Source organism: Molossus molossus, unplaced genomic scaffold (assembly GCF_014108415.1).
Source record: "Molossus molossus isolate mMolMol1 unplaced genomic scaffold, mMolMol1.p scaffold_m16_p_17, whole genome shotgun sequence".
NCBI lineage: Eukaryota > Metazoa > Chordata > Mammalia > Chiroptera > Molossidae > Molossus > Molossus molossus.
This window is the reverse complement of record NW_023425352.1, coordinates 6,739,390-6,757,808: the sequence shown is the minus strand read 5'-3', so window position 1 is coordinate 6,757,808 and position 18,419 is coordinate 6,739,390. Positions and strand designations below refer to the sequence as shown.

Sequence of the window (18,419 nt, the reverse complement as noted above, 5' to 3'; positions counted from 1 at the left end):
CACTGCCCACCTGTCGTGATATCTAGTCTGCCTTCTCCTTTGGTGCCTTGGTTACTTGCTCCAAGCCTGTTTCATTAGGGTAGCATTCAGAAAAGACAACGAGAACGCTACTGTTCGATCCCAGAGAAGAGAACATTCTACTGCTTTTCTGTCGGCTCATCAAGCCTAACCTGTCACACAGGTGCACCCACATTTCGCAGTCACCTCCGCAGCACTCCAGACTTCGTGAGTGGACTGATGTTCTAGGTCCTGTTACTGTCACCACATAAAGTACCAGAAATGATTTTCATGCTTGATGGCAGAAAGCAACCCAGTGCCACCTGCACTGAAAACAAAGTGTCACCCCTCAGAGACTGCCCGTGACTATCTGGGGTTAGCTCTGGGACACACCTCGGTAGCTTCAGGACATAAGTAGCAGCTTACATGACATGTGAACACTGGCAAGGAAATTTTCAAGTAGAACTGAGAGCTAAAGGAACGACTTTCTTGAATCTTTTTAAGATAAAATTCTTCATGAAACTTTATTTTTAAACTAGACTTTTCCATAATTTAATATGCAAGTTACTAACCATATAGGAAAGAATTTACAATTAAATGTACTTGGAAGCTTGGCTATTTTCACAGTCACCTGCACATGCAGTAATCCCATCAACAGCACCTATCTTAACAAAGTCCCTCCTGTGCAACTGGAACAAATACTCTTAGAGTCTCAGCAGCAGCATCAAAAGGCATTAAATGCTCAATTATGCAGCATAATACTGCTGTGTGGGGCACCATACAAAGAAAACTATGTAAGCCCAATACCAGAGGAGTCAAATAACCGTAACTCTTACTTAAGGACAAAATCACAAGCATCTATGTGGTTCAGAAAACAAGAGCGACTACAGGACACAGAAGCAGGATCTTTAAATCAGCAGGAGCTGCAAACTGGAAATGACAGCGATGGGGTCAGAGATGCTGAGACAACAGGGCAGGCAGCAGTGCCCGGGGCAGACATAGGAACTCAAGCAAAATTCAGTAAACGTGTAAACTGCTGAATCTGGACGAGGTGGACAGGAGGCTGCCGCGGAGGAGAGGATAACTGTTAACAGTGAAATTAACTAAATAAGCAAAAAGCCCGTTCATGGAGCTGGCAATATGCAGTTGGAAACTAACCCAACGCTGCAACCAGGAGACCATGGGCCAGTTGCTCTCACATCTTTGGGTACTTACGCATACAACAATCTTGAATTAGATGACTTCTAAGATGCTTCTTGGTTCTAACATTCTGAGTCTGTAGTGCAAACTAATTCATATTACCCAATTAAGTCTCTAACACCACTGGGAAGTAGAACCTTCCTGATTTTCTGGAGGTATCTGAACACAAACATGGTACAATGTACGGTACAGCTTGAAAACAGCATGTGCACCTCAGCTGACCCATCCTGGTGAAGGAAGGCCCCTTTGTTACATGATCTTAACAGCATCTTACCACAGCGTGGCTCCTGCGGAGTCCCTTTCATAAACAGCATGCAGGGAGCAGCATGAATTAATTTCTTCAGGCGAACGTTCAGGTCTTCTTTGGGGTGCTCACTACCACTGGGTGGGAAGGAGCCCACGGATGCATGTCGCTGAACTTTTTTGGTCAACTCTGGGGCATGTGCACCATCTAATCGGTCAATTTTCTGAGAATTCTAAAGTTAAAAAACTCATTTAGAATATGTGTGGCATTCCTTATCACCTCTATTTTAGGCTCCAAAATTATAACAAGTATGTATCCATAGTTCTGGCCAATTTTAAAGGGGTCAACACTATTACTGGAGAAGTTTTTAAAAATCTGACTACCAACTGTCTGCAACCCATCTCCATCTCAATTTTAGAAATAACTAATTGCTCTTTTTTTTTTCCTTTTGGGGAACATACTAAGAAAACATCTGTAAATTTTCAAGTATCAAATCCCTTCAATAGTTGTTTTTAGGAGTGTGGTACAAAAGTTTATGACACATTTACATGTAAATAAGACTCACTGGGATGGCTGTAAACATTAAGTCTCAAACTCAAACCAGATCAGTCTCACCTAAAACAGAAAGGACTTCCCCACCCTGGCTGGGATGAGTGCTCATCAAGCATAAAGGATGTGTCTGGGACTGTGGTACCGCCCAGCAACGCCCTAAGCACAGATCTGCATGGCTTCCTAAAGGAGTCATTAATCACACCAGGACCAGCCCTCGGTTCCACTCTGCCCACATGCCCTAGCAACCAACTTCTGACCCAGCACAGGAAACACTGGGGGTCTACAGCTGTATCTGAACTGTTCTCAAGAAGCTCCAGTTCTGACTGCTGCCCCTCCGATCCAGGTCACTTTTCCAGGACCCCCAGGCAAGCAAACAGAGACTACAAGAAGGGGCAAAGCCAGAACAATTCAGTAGGAAATGTTCAGGGGTCAGGGGAGAGGGTAAAGAAACCAAACAGAAACCCCACGGCCCAGGGCAGATGGAGAATCTTTTGTGCCAGCTTTATCCTTACCTTGAAAAATAGAAAGGTGGGAACAGAACTAATTTCATATTTTTCAGATACTTCAGGAACAGCTTCAGCTTCCAACTTTAAAATAAGAGAATTTGAGCTTAATTATAAAAAGGTCCTTTTTTACAACTTCAGTATGTAAATCAGTTTCACATGCATTATCCCTTCAAGTAGTTGACATTTTTTAAAGATGTGGTACAAAAGTTTATGACACATTTACATTTAAATGAGACTCACTGGGCTGGCATGTCATCCACTGAGTCTGCAGTGTCAAAACAGGTTCAGAGGTTTTTATTTTGTTGCACATTTCAAAAGATGCCTGGAGGCTGTGAATAAAATTTTTGGTGCACTAGTGACCTAGTAAATTTTCAATCATATGCAGCTACTACTATATTGAAATCCATAAATCACTGACCCCAGTTATGTCATGATTACAGTGCTTATTTTCTGCCCACAGCAATTCTTGCTGTTTGCTCTATTGACTAATTTCAAGAGGCAGTACATCATGACTGACAGTTGCAGCCTTCTGCAAATTATGAAGCAAAAAGGAGTATTTCTTCAATAAACTATTGATGTCTGATAAATTTTACTTTTAACTCCTGCAAGGCTGCGGGGCACGAAGCAGATGGCTTGCAGGCCCCTTGCTTCGGGTCTCTGCACACACTTGAGCGCCTGTGAAAATGAGGTGACCACACACTGTGTGATGATTCCCCTCAACGAGACACCATGTGAGCGCTGGCACATGGATCTGAAACACACTTAGTAACACAATTTCCCAATAATTAGAACACAATTACTGTAAGTTATTTATATAGGACTTTATAAACAGTGCACTTTCGAGAAAACCCGAGATAATAATGTATCTTTCCCTCACAGGACTATCCATGCAATATAAGCTTTTTAAAACCAATAAAAATTTGTATTTACATTATACCTGTAGGAAATTAAATTTATTGATAAATTATATTGTTAAGTTTTAAAAACATATATACTGTATTTTTCCAAGAGTGAAAGATTTCCTCTGGGCTTGAAACACTATTTTTAGCTGGAGCTTTAACCAGTCCAGCAAATCTATGCAAATGAACCCTGACGCTGGCGGGAGGCACAGCCTCTGTCTGTGGTTTGATTCTTCCACCTCATACGTTCTTGGGTGCCCTTGTACTACCTTAGCTCTTTTTTCTCTAGAACACCCTCTGGAAACAATATTTTAAATTATTTTCATTTTTAAATGTCTTTATGTGAAAAGCTATACACATTTTAAATCAACATCGGCTATCCAGTAAAAGTGAAAAAAGAACAGAGAAGACTAAGAACTGGGGGACACACTCTCTAAAGCTGAGACACATCTGCGCTGGTTCCTTTCCCACAACTCGTCAGACCAAAGAGCAGCAGAAAAAGTGTCGACCAATTCATTATCTTCTCTCTTTCCACTGAGATATAGGGAATGCCCACCGCACACTGGGCACTGGACATTAGGCTAGGCTCACTACATTCCCACCTGTGGTATGACTGGATTCTAACAGAAAAGTAATACAAATTCAAAAAAGTTCTACACTAAGTAGAAACAAGATAATATGGTCTTTACCCAGAGCAAAACAAGTAGTATCCTCACACATAAAAAGACATCCCTATATGCTTTTTTTTGGATAAACAAAACTTTATTTATAACATAATAAACATACCCTCCATAAATTTCTTCACAGTTAGTCCAAAGACTAAAACCTCTGGCTTAATTAGAATTTACGTTTTGCCTTAAATAGTCCAAAATCCATCCATGTCAACTTTGGAATTTTAATCTTGCCAGATATTATGAAATAGGGTAAACCTTGATCAGTGGTCAAATTCTTAACTTTTATTGTTCAACCATTTCTCTGATTCCATATATTCTACAGTCTGATTCCATACATTCCAGAATATTCAATGGATTTGTAATAAACTTCCAAGATGGAGGAAAATTTCTTGCTCATTGTTTGCTGAAATCTTGGCTTGTGTCCATTTTATGAAACAAAATATATGCTCCGAAAACACCCACAAATTCAGCTACTAAAACTCTTTTAAAGATCCCCTTTGCCAGCGGTCACAAAGTGGACATCCTGAGACACATACATACGGGACTGTGCATGAGCAGGGCTGAAATTCCTGAACGTGTTTTAAAAAGCTGGTCTCTTGCCCTGGCCGGTTTTGCTCAGTGGTTAGAGCATCGACCCACAGACCTGAAAGACCGGGTTCGGTTCCCACTAAGGGCACATACCTCGGTTGCAGTTTGTCCCCGGCCCTGGTTGGGGTCGTGTGGGTGGTGGCCACTCAATGTGTCTCTCTCGCATCGATGTTTCTCTCCCTCCCTCCTTCCCTCTCTCCCTCCTCTGAAGATAAATGCAAAAAAAAAAAAAAAAAGTCCTCAGGTGAGGATAAAAAAAGCTGGTCTCTTCTCACATACCTGCTGGTTCCAGGAGGGTCCCTGACCACTCTTCTGGGAAGCTAATGAGCCTCTTGATATTCCTACCGAAGCCGGAAGGATCACATACATGCCTCCCCTCTATGAGCTCCCGAGACCAGTCTTAGTAAGACAAAGGCAATGATGACGGGTCAGTGCTGATGGACAAATGCTCCTGCGCATGGGCCAGGAGTACCAGTAGGCACAGCCCCTCTCCAGAATGTCAAGGCATCTGAAGTCCAAAACCTTTGCAGCGCTAAACCTCTTTGGAAATCAGATGTCCCCCTTTTTTCCCCATTGATCCCTTCCTTCCCGCTCCCACCCCCCTCCTGCTTTCCCCAACCTAATGTCTGTGTCCATTGGTTGTGCCTATATGCATATAAGTTCTCTGGTTTATCTCTTCCCACCCTCCCACCCCATTGAGGTTTGTCAGTCTGGTCCCTACTTCCCTGACTCTGGGTCTCTTTTGGTCAACAGCTTATTTTGGAAATATTTTTGTTGAAACCTGAGTTATAGCAATGAAAAGAGAAAATATATAAATATTTAACAATAATCTGCATGCACAAGAGACCAAAGATGTCTCTGATGGATAATAGATACCTTTCATGGAAGGCCTACTCTGTGCCACAAACCATGACAAGCCCTTTACATAAGTGTGCCGTCTGTTTACAACCTGGACAGGCATGCAGTACATCACCTCAACTTGACAGGTGGCTGGGCACAGGGTAACTAGTTCAAAGACACACAGTTAATAAGCAGCCCAGCTTAGAAACAAACCCGAGTATGTCTGACTACAAATCCTATGCTTTTTCCACTATGGTTAACTTTTGCTACTACAACAATAAAAAAGAAAGATTAAATTTCAAAGACAGAATTTACACATGACTCCAGGACCAACCAAATACACACATTTCCAGAATGGAATATCACACAGAATGCCTTTGGTGGGAATCACCTGCTCTCTGTACCGTGAATCTCAAACCGGGACCCTTCCCACACCGTGTGCTGTGGGTCCATGGAGAAGGGGTGAGCAAAAGCAGGGGTTAGATAAGTTATCTTATCTACAAGATAAATCCAGAGGTAGGGCATTCTCTCTCTATAGCCCACTTCAATTTACCAGGGGTCACCAAAGGCCACCATGATATTGATGGCCTATAGCTATGATTTAACACAGTACAGACAGGTTCTAGTGTGTCCTGTGTATTGACTCATTTAATCCCCACAATAATTGGTGCTGTCATCGTACCCTTCTTATAGAAGAAACTGGAACTTGAAGACGTTGGGTGACTTGGTCAAGATTACAACACTGTTAATGGTGGAGGGAGACAGTCTGCCTCCAGAGCCATGTTGCCATTTTACCAAATCCAATGGTCCCTCAGTTTTGCTCCTTTTACTGACCTTTCAGTGTCATTCAGTAAGCATGACCATACTCACCTCTCCATGCTTTCTCTTCCCTCTCTCATTCAGACTCACCTCTGGCCTCTTCCTCCCCCTCTGGCCGACCACTACGGCTACACACCCCAGGGCTTGGTTCTGACCCTGCTTATCCACTCACTCCCCTACAGTGGTCTCATCTAGCCCGTAAGCTCAAAGTAAGCCCTGATGGCGACAATGCCCAAGGTGTATGCAGGCCAGGCCCTCTCTCCGCACCTTCACATATGCACACAGCACACAAAGTAAGCACTCGGGTCTCTCCCAGACACCTCCCACTCAGCCTGGTCTTTGTCATTTAATCCACCCAGTGGCTCAGATAAAAAAGAGACAACCTTGCCCTGGCCAGTTTGGCTCAGCGGTTAGAGCATCGGCCTGCGGTCCAGAGAGGCCCGGGTTCGGTTCCCACTAGGGGCGTGTACAGGTTACAGTTTGTCCTCGGCCCTGGTTGGTCGTGTGGGTGACAGTCACTCGATGTGTCCCTTTCGCGTCGATGTTTCTCTCTCTCTCTCTCTTCCTCTCTCTCCCTCCCACTCTATCTGAACAAAAAATGGAAAAATGTCCTCGAGTGAGGATTAAACAAGAGAGACAACCTTGATTCATCCATTTCCCTGACCCCCAATATCCCATCCATCAACAGGTCATCTGGATTCCCCCACCAAAATATAAGTCAGCTCAGCCCATGAATCATCCAATGCTCTCTCCCTGCCGGTGCCAGGGCACCTCTCGCCTGGCCTAGTGAGACAGCCCCTAACTGGCAGACCGTGAGAGGGGCACTCGTCCCCGAGAGAGAGAGAGAGAGAGAGAGAGAGAGAGAGAGAGAGAGAGGGAGAGAGAAAAAATTGACGTGAAAGGGACACATCGAGTGGCTGCCACCCGCACAACCAACCAGGGCCGGGGACAAACTGCAACTGACTTACATGCCCTTAGCGGGAACCGAACCCGAGTCTCTCTGGACCACAGGCCGATGCTCTATCCGCTGAGCCAAACTGGCCAGGGCAAAAAACTAGGATTTTTTTAGGATTTAACAATTCTCCTAGAATTATCTGAGAGCCATTTTTAGATTTCCTAAAAATAAATGTTACTATGCTAAGACGCCAAATAAATTGGTGAATATTCTCTGACACAGAAAGAGGTACCTGGTCAGCTGGTACGTAGTTATACAGCTAGTTGATGACTGGAGATTGCCCAATGCTGTCTGCTTATACATACTAACTATACAAATATTTAGAATTAAACAATATAAGCTTCAGAAATTACCTATACTGGCTGTATAGAGCTTCAGAAATTAAACAGTGTGAGCTATATCTTTAAGATGGTTGCACATTTAAGAAGAAATAAAACTATAAAATACTGCTTTTTAAATAAATAAATAAATACAAATGTAAGTACATAACTCCTTCTGTACCCTTGATCTTGTATCTGAAGTTACAATAGACATAAAATGAAGAACAGCAGTCATTATACAAACAAGATTAATACTAAATGAAACCGGATAGTATAAAGTCTCACCAACCAGGCGGCTGGTAAGTCTAAGTTGGAGAAGTTTTGTACCCAAGTGCACTGCACGGTAAAATGCGTAACCACAGCCCGGCAGTGTCAGGGTACTAAGCTGAGAGGGCTGGCTGGCATGGGAGGAGGAGGCACCTGCACAGAGAAAAGCAATTAAGAAATAGCATGTACAGGCTTCTGCCTCAAATACGCCCCCCATCTAGCCCAGAAGCCAATCAAAACAGGAATTAAAGATGTTTCCTAAGAATCCAACCAATGGCACAGACTAAGTTCAGAGACCAAAAAAAAAGGCCATGAAGGGTACATGAGAATGTCTTCATACAAAATGGATTTAAGTCATTATGTTACATACCATTTTTATTTTTGAAAATAAAATTTCAAAAACTGTCACTCCTATAAAAAAATGGATTGGACTTGGACCTCGAATATGACTAGGGGAACCCAACCTGTGCATCCCCCCAAAAGCCTTGTATAATTCTTCTCTCCCACTCCTCTGCTGGACACTTTATCTTCAAATATTCTATCTACCAAACGTTTGATTAAATGAGAAATATGTGTTCCCATTTAGTGCAAACAAACCAACTTTACATAATTTGAAAAGCAAAGGTTCTTGACATTTTAATGAACTATTTAACTTTATTCTGAATAAAAATAAGGTTTCACCCTGGCCAGATGGGCTCAGCTGTAGAGCGTCGGCCCACAGACCAATGAGTCCCGGGTTCGATTCCAGTCAAGGGCACATACCTCAGCTGCAGTTTGTCCCCAGCCCTGGTCGGGGTTGTGCTGGAGGTAACTAGTCAATGTGCCCCTCTCACATCAGTGTTTCTCTCTCTCCCTCAATCCCACTCTATCTGAAGATAAATAGAAAAATATCCTCGGGTGAGGATTAAAAAGAATAATAATACTAATGATAATTATCATTATAATAATGATGTTTCTATGAGACTTAGCAATAGGAATAACTCATATATTGCCTCAGTGCCCTTGTAGGTGTGAGAACCTCAGGATCTGGCCAGACTGGGTAGACGATGCAGGTAAGTGGACCACCACAGGGCACAAATGTGGCACCAGGAGGACCTGCATGCCCTTCATCACACTACCAATCCATGAAATGAAGGCACTCAGACTCAATAATGTGAAAACATTGCCTTTCAGCAATCAATTCCAATGAGCTCAAACTACTCGAACCAAAAATGCATGCTAACTTTTCTCAGGTACTATTTTACCATCATCTACAAAATAAGAAGTTGTTGATGGTCACAAAACTTTACCATCAAACTATTAAAAACATCAAGTTTAAGATCACCTACATGATTCTAAGTGATAAATAGCCTAATCTCTATACTTTACAAGTCAAAAATGCCAAACTATTGCATTCATTAAGAAAAAGACTAAGAAATCAAATAAAAAGACAAAAAAGTAGCAAAACATCATTCTATAGCCCAGAAGTTTCAAAAAGTTGTCAATAACAAAAGCAAACTGTTTTAAAATGAACAGCATGTGTCCTGGCCAATGTGGCTCAGTTGGTTGAGTGCCATCCCATGCACCGAAGGTCAACAGCTCGATTCCCAGTCAGGGCACATGCCCAGATTGTGAGTTCAATCTCTGGTTGGGGTACATGTGGGAAGGAACTGACTGATGTTTCTCCCTCACATCAATGTTTTTCTCTCCCTTTCTCCGTCTCTTTCTCTCCCCTGCACCTACCCTCTCCTCTCCTCTCTGTCTAAAATCAATAAAAAAAATCATATATAAACATAAATAAGCCAGGCCAGTATGGCTCAGTGGACTGAGCGTCACCCCATGGACTGAGAGGTCCTAGTTCGATTCCTGGTCACGGCACATGCCCAGGCTGCGTGTTTGATCCCCAGTAGGGGACGTGCAGGAAGCAGCCGATCAATGTTTCTCTCTCACATCGATGCTTCCATCTCTCCCTTGCTCCCTCTCTAAAAAAAATCAATAAAAACTTAATAATAATAATAAAATAAAATGAACTGCATGCCTCTCTTACTAGGAAATGCCAACAGATCTCACAAATATTTCACTTATTTGCACACTATGGTTCAGCAATTGAGGCCTTCCACGCGATCCCCCGTACAAGCTCCACGCACACTGCCTCTGCCCTCCCTGATGTCCAGCGAAAGAAAACGGTGCCAGAGTGAACATCCAGAAAGTAACCACACCTGGACAAACTACCCATCCACACTGTCTCCCTCCCCGTGGACGGCAGATGTAGTCGGCTTCAGGTATCTCCAACAGATAAGGGCTCCCCAACCTTGGCTTGCTGAGACATTTAAGCACTTAAACAACTCTAAGTGTCACTGCCAAGACTGGTACCAATGTGAGAAGTAACTGTATAGTCACTTTAAATAAATCATTCAGATGGCAGCTAGGAGCAATGTGTTACCTAAACCAGTAACAGTATACACATCAAAGCCGACTTACAACAATTACCATCACCTTGATTAATCTTATGATTGAAATGTTTAATCATTCATTTCACTTGTACTCGTTATCTTTTATCACTGACCAAACATGCAGTTTTAATGTTCCCTTCTATTATTTATATAGGACATTTTAGGGTTACATTCTAAGGTTAAATTACACATTTCATTGGAATTTTAAATAAGTCCTTAAATTTTAAAAAGCTAGCCATTATAGTCATACTTGCTCTATCTGCATAAAGAAACACTGGAAGAATTCATACAAAATTAATAAAGCAGTTACTGATGGAGGGACAACAGGGCTGACAGGAAGCAGCCCGGCGCGCCTTCTCAACACAGCTTTTCAGCTTTGATTTCGGAGCCATCTAACGACAGCACCTATTGGTAGCACATCCATCTATAGACAAACTGGAAATCATACACCGACTATACAAATGAATCAGTCTGTCTGAATTCTGTTGTCAGTTTATATAAAAAGTGGCATACAAACCTAGCTGGTGTCATTTTAACTCTATATACAGGCATGTTTCCAACATGTGTTATGAACTCATAAATTCTGGTTTTAAAAAATAAGGCTTTGGTTTTTTTGTTTGTTTGTTTTTAAATCCTATGGATTCAGGCTTTAGAAGACTGGGTGTGCCTCCCCCTTCCTGATAATTCATTTCTAAGATTCCCAACTCATATTCTGCCTTCTGCCTAAACAAGTATTAAGTCCTGAATGGTAATATCAAATGTGTTAAGCCAAGTGAGCCACAATGATCACCTTCCTAGTACTTACCCACCAAAAAGATACTGCAAATATAAGGCACACAAAACACAGTACAAACACAGAAAGCAAGAGAGAGACTATCTGGCTTCCTTTGTCCTCTGCTTCCAGAACAAGTTAGGAAAACCTTCAGTTTCTCTCCTGCAGGTCTGCCCAATCCCAGATAGCAATTCTTCCTATTCCTTTGGTTCCTAGCACCTTGCACTACCTGTCTTTAATTACTTTCCACATCACACCTAGGTTTTCAATGCAATGCATATGTTAACATTTTCCTATATTAAAACCACAATTATCCACAGTGAATGATCTAGTCTGTTTTTGATCACAGGCATCCTTCCCCACCCCCCATGGCCCATCCTACCCTGTACTGATCCTGTCACCTACACACATGTCAGGGTAAGTGTGGTGATGCAAAACTATTTTAAGATTTTTAAGAATAGTCTACTCCAAAATAAATGGGTCCCAACCTTAATTATAGACATGTGGAATTCCATACCACTCCTCTCTCGTTTAGTTCATACAAACTCCTAAAAGACATGACACAGAACATGGAGTACCTTCACAAATGAAGCCTGGGGGTGTTCTCTGGCTAACTCTGCCATCACGCCGTTCATCTGCACACACTGTGGAGCCCATGGTGCCCAAAAGTGGACCACAAGGAGGGACCTGTAAATAAACAAAATGCAGTTTTTAAAAATTTTGGTATCTTTAGAAATAAGTAAATACTGATACAGATTAAATTCTATCACCAAAAGAAACCTTTATGAGAACTACCTGAATTCTTTTCATTCTGCTATAATTTTATATTAATTACAGACTGAGATATAAGGACTTGCAAGGACTTGGGAATCTTTTAGGTTAATTTTCAAGTTAACGATATTTCTTGAGTCAATACTTAGCTCACATGAAGTGGTTCTCAATATTCATTTATCTCAACTAATTGTCAAGTAAATAAACTATATTTTCTGACCCTCAGAAAAGGTGGAGACCAGATTTCTGTAGTTAAGTTACAACGTTTGTAAAAAACAACTAGAAGCATGACTTCTGTTAATGTTAGTATGTATCTTTTTAAACACAGCACTATGATGAAGGAGCATAATCGTAGCCATAGGAACAGGAATAAAATGTTGAAAATGAAAGCACACAAGCAGAAAGCATGGAAAAAAACTGAACTGCTTTTTACAAAGACATACTTTTAATATGATGCCACAAAAGATTTTTTAAAATTTGATAGTAATAAATTGTTGATGAAAGTCTTAGGAATTTCTGTATGTATCTATTAACTCTTCTCATATAAAATTATCTTGCCAAAGATCTTTAAGTCTATCCTCATATCCAACTGAAAAACCCTACAGTTTTATAGAATTCTAAGTTCAAACAGAATGTCCCTAACTAAAAAATATCTGAAAAATGAGGAAGAAAATATGTTCTAAATGTGTTACATGGAGAGTGGAACCAAGGATAACTAAGCTGTGGGCAAGGAAAATAATGCAGTAAAATGAAACGGGTGAGGAGCCCACTACCCAGCGTCGGGAGAAAGGCAGCAAAGGGAGGCACTGGGGTTTCAGAAGCAGGAGGATTTGGTGACACTGGAGGCACAGTCTGGAGCTGACTCCGAGTTTCTGGCTCAGTGACAGATCGCAGTACAGGAGCTGCCAACCTGGGAGGAAAGGGAGTGTGATGGGCTGTTCGTGATGGTCTTGAGCTCAGGAAAGAAGTCTGTACTTGGTCTGCAGATCTGGGCATCAAGAAACAGTGCTGATACAATACCATGCACAGCCATGCAGCGGGACAGGGGCCAGGTCCAAGCCTCTGGGCTCAACAGTCAGCTACAGAGGTGAAGGAAAATGAGCCCAGGGAGTGGACAGGAGGTACAGCATAGATAGAGGGCCTCCAGGAAGTCAAGAAGGAAGTTGTGCCGACCATCAGAGCAGCAGGAAAGACAGCTAGCATGGGGAAGGGTTCCAGCGGTGGCAGGGCAGGCACACTGCAGCGTGCGGGGTCCTGAACTGAAGACGAGGAAGTGCAGACTGCTAGAACTCTGCTCTTCAAGATCTGGCTGTAAACAGAGACAGAACAAGGCAGAGCCAAAGACAGGATCAAGGAACGTTTTTTTCTTTTAATGCAAGAAAACCTGTGTGTTTATTTTGTGAGGGGACAAGGAGAGGCTGACGAGGACACGGGTTGAGAGTGTGCAGTCTCAGGGGCAGCGGGGGGCGGGGGGGGGGGGCGGATCTAGAGGAATTCGCCTTGAGAAAAGGGACAGTCTCCTCTGGATCAGAAACAACGGTATCTAGAATGGGTCAAGCTGCCCTGGCCAGTGTGGCTCAGTTGGTTGGGCATTGCCCACTGTACCAAAAGGTTGCCGGTTCGACTCACGGTCAGGACACATGCCTGGGTTGAGGGTTTGACTCTTGTTAGGGGGCATGCAGGAGGCAGCCAATTGATGTTATGCTCTCACATTGATGTTTCTATCTCTCTCTCCCTCTCTCTCTAAAAATCAATAAACAATTCTTTAAAAAAAAATAGGTAAAGCCACAAATAAATGTATAGGTGTTGGGAGAGGGACAAGTAGAAGGGGAGCTCAGGAGATGCTCCTGTAAGTCCTGTTTTCCCAGGTAGGAAGCAAGATCATTGCTGAAACCAAGCAAAATGACACAAAGGGGCAGAGATGGGACTGATGCTGAAGAGAGAGCTGCCTGGGGGCACAATAAGAGCAGGAAGCTCTGAAGGAAGACCCACCTAAGGTGGGCAAGGACACACTGTGAGGCCCCCAAGCAGTGCATTATCATTTGTATCAGCAGAACTGGGAAGTGGCAGTGTGTAAGTTGGTGACCTCAAAGTCCAGGCCAGAGACCTTGCATGTCCTCCAGCACTGCTTCCTCTTCCTCTGGGGCAGACAGCTAGGCTGCATTTCAGTCTTCCTTGCAGCTGTTTGGGACCCTGGATCTGAGTTCTGGCTGCTGGGTTGCAGACCAGAAGTGATCTACCTGGTCCCTCAAAACCCTCCCATGTGAGCCTCTGCCTGCTCCAGCCTCATCTCACAGAGCCTCTGCAGATACAGGGGCCCCAAGGCATGGCCCCCACAGAACCTGTGCAGGAATGCTCACAGAACCTCTGCAGATACAGGGGCCCCAAGGCATGGCAAGTCCCCACAGAACCTGTGCAGGAATGTTCACAGCAGCCTTGGACATAAAGGCCAAATCCTGGAAATAGCCCAAATGTGCAAATTGGAGAACTTGTTGTAGATCCATAGAATGGAATACTGCTCAGCAATAAAAATGAACCAACTATGGCCTTGGCCAACTTGGCTCAGCAATTAGAGCATCCGCACGAAGACGGAAGAGTCGAGGGTTCAATTCCTGGTCAAGGGCATGTACCCGGGTTGCAGGTTCAAACCCCAGCCCTGGTCATACGTGAGGCAACCAATTGATGTGTCTCTCTCACATAGATGTTTCTCTCTCACTCACTCCCTTCCATTATATCTAAAAATAAAATGGAAAAATATCCTCGGGTGATGATTAACAACAACAAAAAGAACCAACTATGGAGACATGCAACAACATGGATTAATCTCAAAAACATAATGAGCCTAACAATTAAGATCTGGGCATTTTATTATAGTAAAGTTAATACCTCAACTTTTTACCAGATTGAAAAAAGATTTTGCCCTGGCCAATTTGGCTCAGCGGTTAGACCGTCGGCCTGTGGTCCCGAGAGACCCGGGTTCGGTTCCCGCTAAGGGCACGTACTTCGGTTGCAGTTTGTCCCCGGCCCTGGTTGGTCGTGCGGGTGGCAGCCACTTGATGTGTCCCTTCACGTCGATGTTTCTCTCTCTCTCTCCCTTCCTCTCTCTCCCTCCCACTCTATCTGTTCAAAAAATGGAAAAATATCCTCGGGTGAGGATATAAAAAAAAAAAAAAGATTTTTAAGATCATAATATTAAGTGATAAAAAGGATAGAGTAAAACATCCCACTGGTTAAAATTAAAGTGGATTCTTTCAGAAATTTCTTACATACTTTCAAGTATCTATCCTAAGAACACAATTAGAGAGATAGAGGTTTCTGTATATGAATACTTTCCCATTATTTTATATAGCAAGTAACTGTACAAATATATAGTCTAACAATACCATTTTAATAGCCATATAATAATATATTATAAAGCCATTAAAACTATATGTAAAAGAATTTTTAATGACATGAAATATGATTACATTTTTAAAAAATTAAAACAGAGCCCTGCCGCCCTGGCCGGTTTGGCTTAGCGGTTAGAGCGTCGGCCTGCGGTCCTGAGAGACCCGGGTTCGGTTCCCGCTAAGGGCATGTACCTCGGTTGCAGTTTGTCCCTGGCCCTGGTTGGGTCGTGTGGGTGGCAACCACTCGACGTGTCCCTTTCACGTTGATGTTTCTCTCTCTCTCTCTCCCTCCCACACTCTATCTGAACAAAAAATAGAAAAAATGTCCTTGGGTGAGGATAATAAAACAGAGCCCTGCCTCTGTGGCTCAGTGGTTGAGCGTCGACCCATGTACCAAGAGATCACCTGTTCGATTCCCGGTCAGGGCACATGCCCAGGTTGTGGGCCAAATCCCCAGTGGGAGACATGCAGGAGGTGGCCAATCTATGTTCTCTCTCATTGATGTTTGTATCTCTCTCTCCCTCTCCCTTACTCTCTCTCTCTAAAAAAAAATCAATAAAGAAAAAAAAAAATTTAAATTAAAATAGGTACCAAATTGTTTAACAGTATGAAACGGCAAGTAAAAAAAATAAAAATCACATACAACTTAAATCCCATTACTACTAACATGGCTTTAAAGAGTACTTTAACTTGTCTAAACTTCCACATCTGTAAACTAGCAATAACTAACACCTTGGGATGTTGGGAAGAGCAAACAGAAATATAAAAGCACTTTGAAAACACTGAATAATAATATTAATGTTAATTTTTATTTTAATTTATCCATAATATTCTCCTATTTAAATGCTTAACTTCCACTTTGCAATTAAGTACATGGTGACTAATGTCATAAAGACACAAACCTCAAACAAACATGAATGCCGTCATCCCCTCTTGTACTACAAGTAACAGCATTATCTCCATCTTCATGGATAGCCCAAAGTGCAGAGTGCACTGTTTAAGAAGAACCTTAGAGAAAGACAAGGTTCAAATCCTGACTATACAGATTTGAAACAATTAGTGCTCACTAAATGGTTGTTTCTCTGTTATTACAGGTGTTCTGCTCCTACAGTTTCTCATCTACAGATAACACCAGCTACCACTACTAAACACTACCAGGTTAAATATTTTCCAAATGGGCAAAACCTTAATTACTCTGCAAATGGGTGTTAATTCTCCAGAGTACAGACCAGCTGAGGTTTCAGCAACACATAAACATGATAAGTGATTAGATGACGTAAGCAAAAAAAAATTTTCAACTCAAATAAAATTTTTAAATTGAAGAGAAGATTTGGAAAGTGGGCTTTAAATGATTACATTAATTAATGCTATTAATATTCTTAAATGCTTCCATTTTCCCAAAAAGCTGCAGAGATTTGTACCTTCCCCGGGGTGGCAGACATCATGTCTCATGTGCCCACATAAACTATCACCATGGGGAAGATACATTGTTTTCTGAGTCACTTTCAGTACAGACCAGTGACAATAATACATCCAAATGGTATTTACATTTAAACTTTTACCCAGTGTGATTATTTTAAGGACTTTAGTGGTTTGTTTTTTTAAAAAAAAAGATACATAAAAACAAAAATGGGAAACAAAAACCAAAATCGTGCTCCAATGATTAGCTCACTCATTGAAGGCAGGTCCACACAAGCCTCCTCTGGACTCCACCACTGCGAGCTTTAGGATGGGTGGCGGGATGACTCCGAACCCCACCTTTCATCAGTGAGGAAACGTCATTCCCCTTCTTTTTAAAAAAAAAAACAACTTTCCAGGTAGCCCTGAAATATGCCCAAAGGACTGTTTTGGTTTAACCCTGTTAACTTCATCGCCTCCGGAAAGCACGGCCAACGCCAGGTAAGACAGGAACCCTCACCCTTCCCCGCTTTCAGCAAAGGCAGTGACCCACCCCCAAGGCACCTGCACTGACCACGCAGCTACCCTGTCTCTCGGCAAAATTCCGCTGCACCTGGGTCAGTCAACAGCATTCCTCGCGTGGGAGCTTCACGCGGCACCGAAACACTCAGGGCCGGCGCGCTGGGCGGCGCGTGTTCCCTCGCCTGCATCACCGCACTCGATCCCCGACCCCAGGTGGGCACTGTTCCAACCCCTTCTCACCGGGAGGAGACTGGCCCGGCGGTCCCCTGGCAGGCAGCGGCTGAGATGGGGACTGCTCCCAGGCCACCGGAACTGGAGCTCCCTCCCCGGCCATCCCCCAGTCTCCCGCCCAGAGCCACCCACGCCTGGGACGGAGGACCCCACACACCCTCCCAGGCCAGGTGCAGTTACCGCCGCGGCGCCGCGGGCGCACCTGCGTGAGCACTCGGCCAGGCCCTCTGTCCCCACCAGGGCCTCTGGGCAGCCCTGCGGGTGTCCTTCGAAGGGCGATAAGCACGTGCCCCGCAGCAGACCCCAGCGGGCCTGCCTTCCCCGCGGACGGCGACGCGGCGGAAAGGGTCTCCGCGCCCCTCCCGACCCGGGGTTCGGTCACCGCGTCGCCGCTCCCGGGCTCTGGGGCCGGGCGAGAGGATGGGGACCCGGGCCTGCGAGCGCCCGGCGGGCCGGGGCCGGGCCCGGGATCTGGGGTCGGGCGCCGTTCCTCCGCCGGCGCCGGGAGCCGGGGCCCGGGGGCCGCGTCCGCCACTCCGCCCTGGCCGGGCCGAGCCGGTCCTCCCGCCGCTGCCACCACCCTCACCCCTGCCGCCCGCAGCCCCGCTCACTTGGCTCTGAGGCCCAGCAGCTCTTCAAACTGCTGGGCTGAGCCGACCTCCACCACCGCCGCCGCCGCCGCCGCCGCGCCAGCCGCCCCCGCCGCCATGCTGCCGCCGCCAGACAGGAGCAATCGAGTGCGGGCGGCCGGGGGGCGGGGCCTCTGGCGGCTGCGCACGGAAGCCCCGCCCAGGTTCCGCCCTGTCTCAGGTCTGCGCAGGCGCCATCGGCTGCTGAGCCACCCGGGGCGGGACCTGCGGCTGCGCTCCGTTCCTGAGCCTCCGGCGTTCTGGCTCTTTGGGTGCCGAGGTCGGGGCTGCGGGCTCCGTCTCCTCCCTAAGACTCCACAGTCCCTGGGAGAGGCTGTGCGTGTGATGTGAGTGTAAGTGAAGTCAGCTTGTACATACTAAGCCGAAATCTTAATGTAAAGTGGAGTTACACTA

The 18,419-nt window shown here is 44.5% G+C and overlaps 1 protein-coding gene and 1 pseudogene across 1 annotated transcript in view; both read right to left on the bottom strand.

Moving 5' to 3' along the window:
• The window catches only part of GLRX3 (glutaredoxin 3), a 32,819-nt gene extending 14,710 nt beyond the window's left edge, over nucleotides 1-18,109 (bottom strand). Inside the window, exons 1-4 of the mRNA XM_036265467.1 lie at nucleotides 17,988-18,109; nucleotides 11,644-11,752; nucleotides 2,506-2,580; nucleotides 1,472-1,673 (exon numbers count right to left, since the gene is read on the bottom strand). Of these exons, the coding sequence (XP_036121360.1) occupies nucleotides 1,472-1,673; nucleotides 2,506-2,580; nucleotides 11,644-11,752; nucleotides 17,988-18,085 (484 nt within the window). The 5' untranslated portion in view covers nucleotides 18,086-18,109. The remainder of the gene's footprint in view (nucleotides 1-1,471; nucleotides 1,674-2,505; nucleotides 2,581-11,643; nucleotides 11,753-17,987) is intronic.
• LOC118632391 lies at nucleotides 4,348-4,594 on the bottom strand (annotated as a pseudogene).
• Nucleotides 18,110-18,419: the final 310 nt, after the last annotated feature.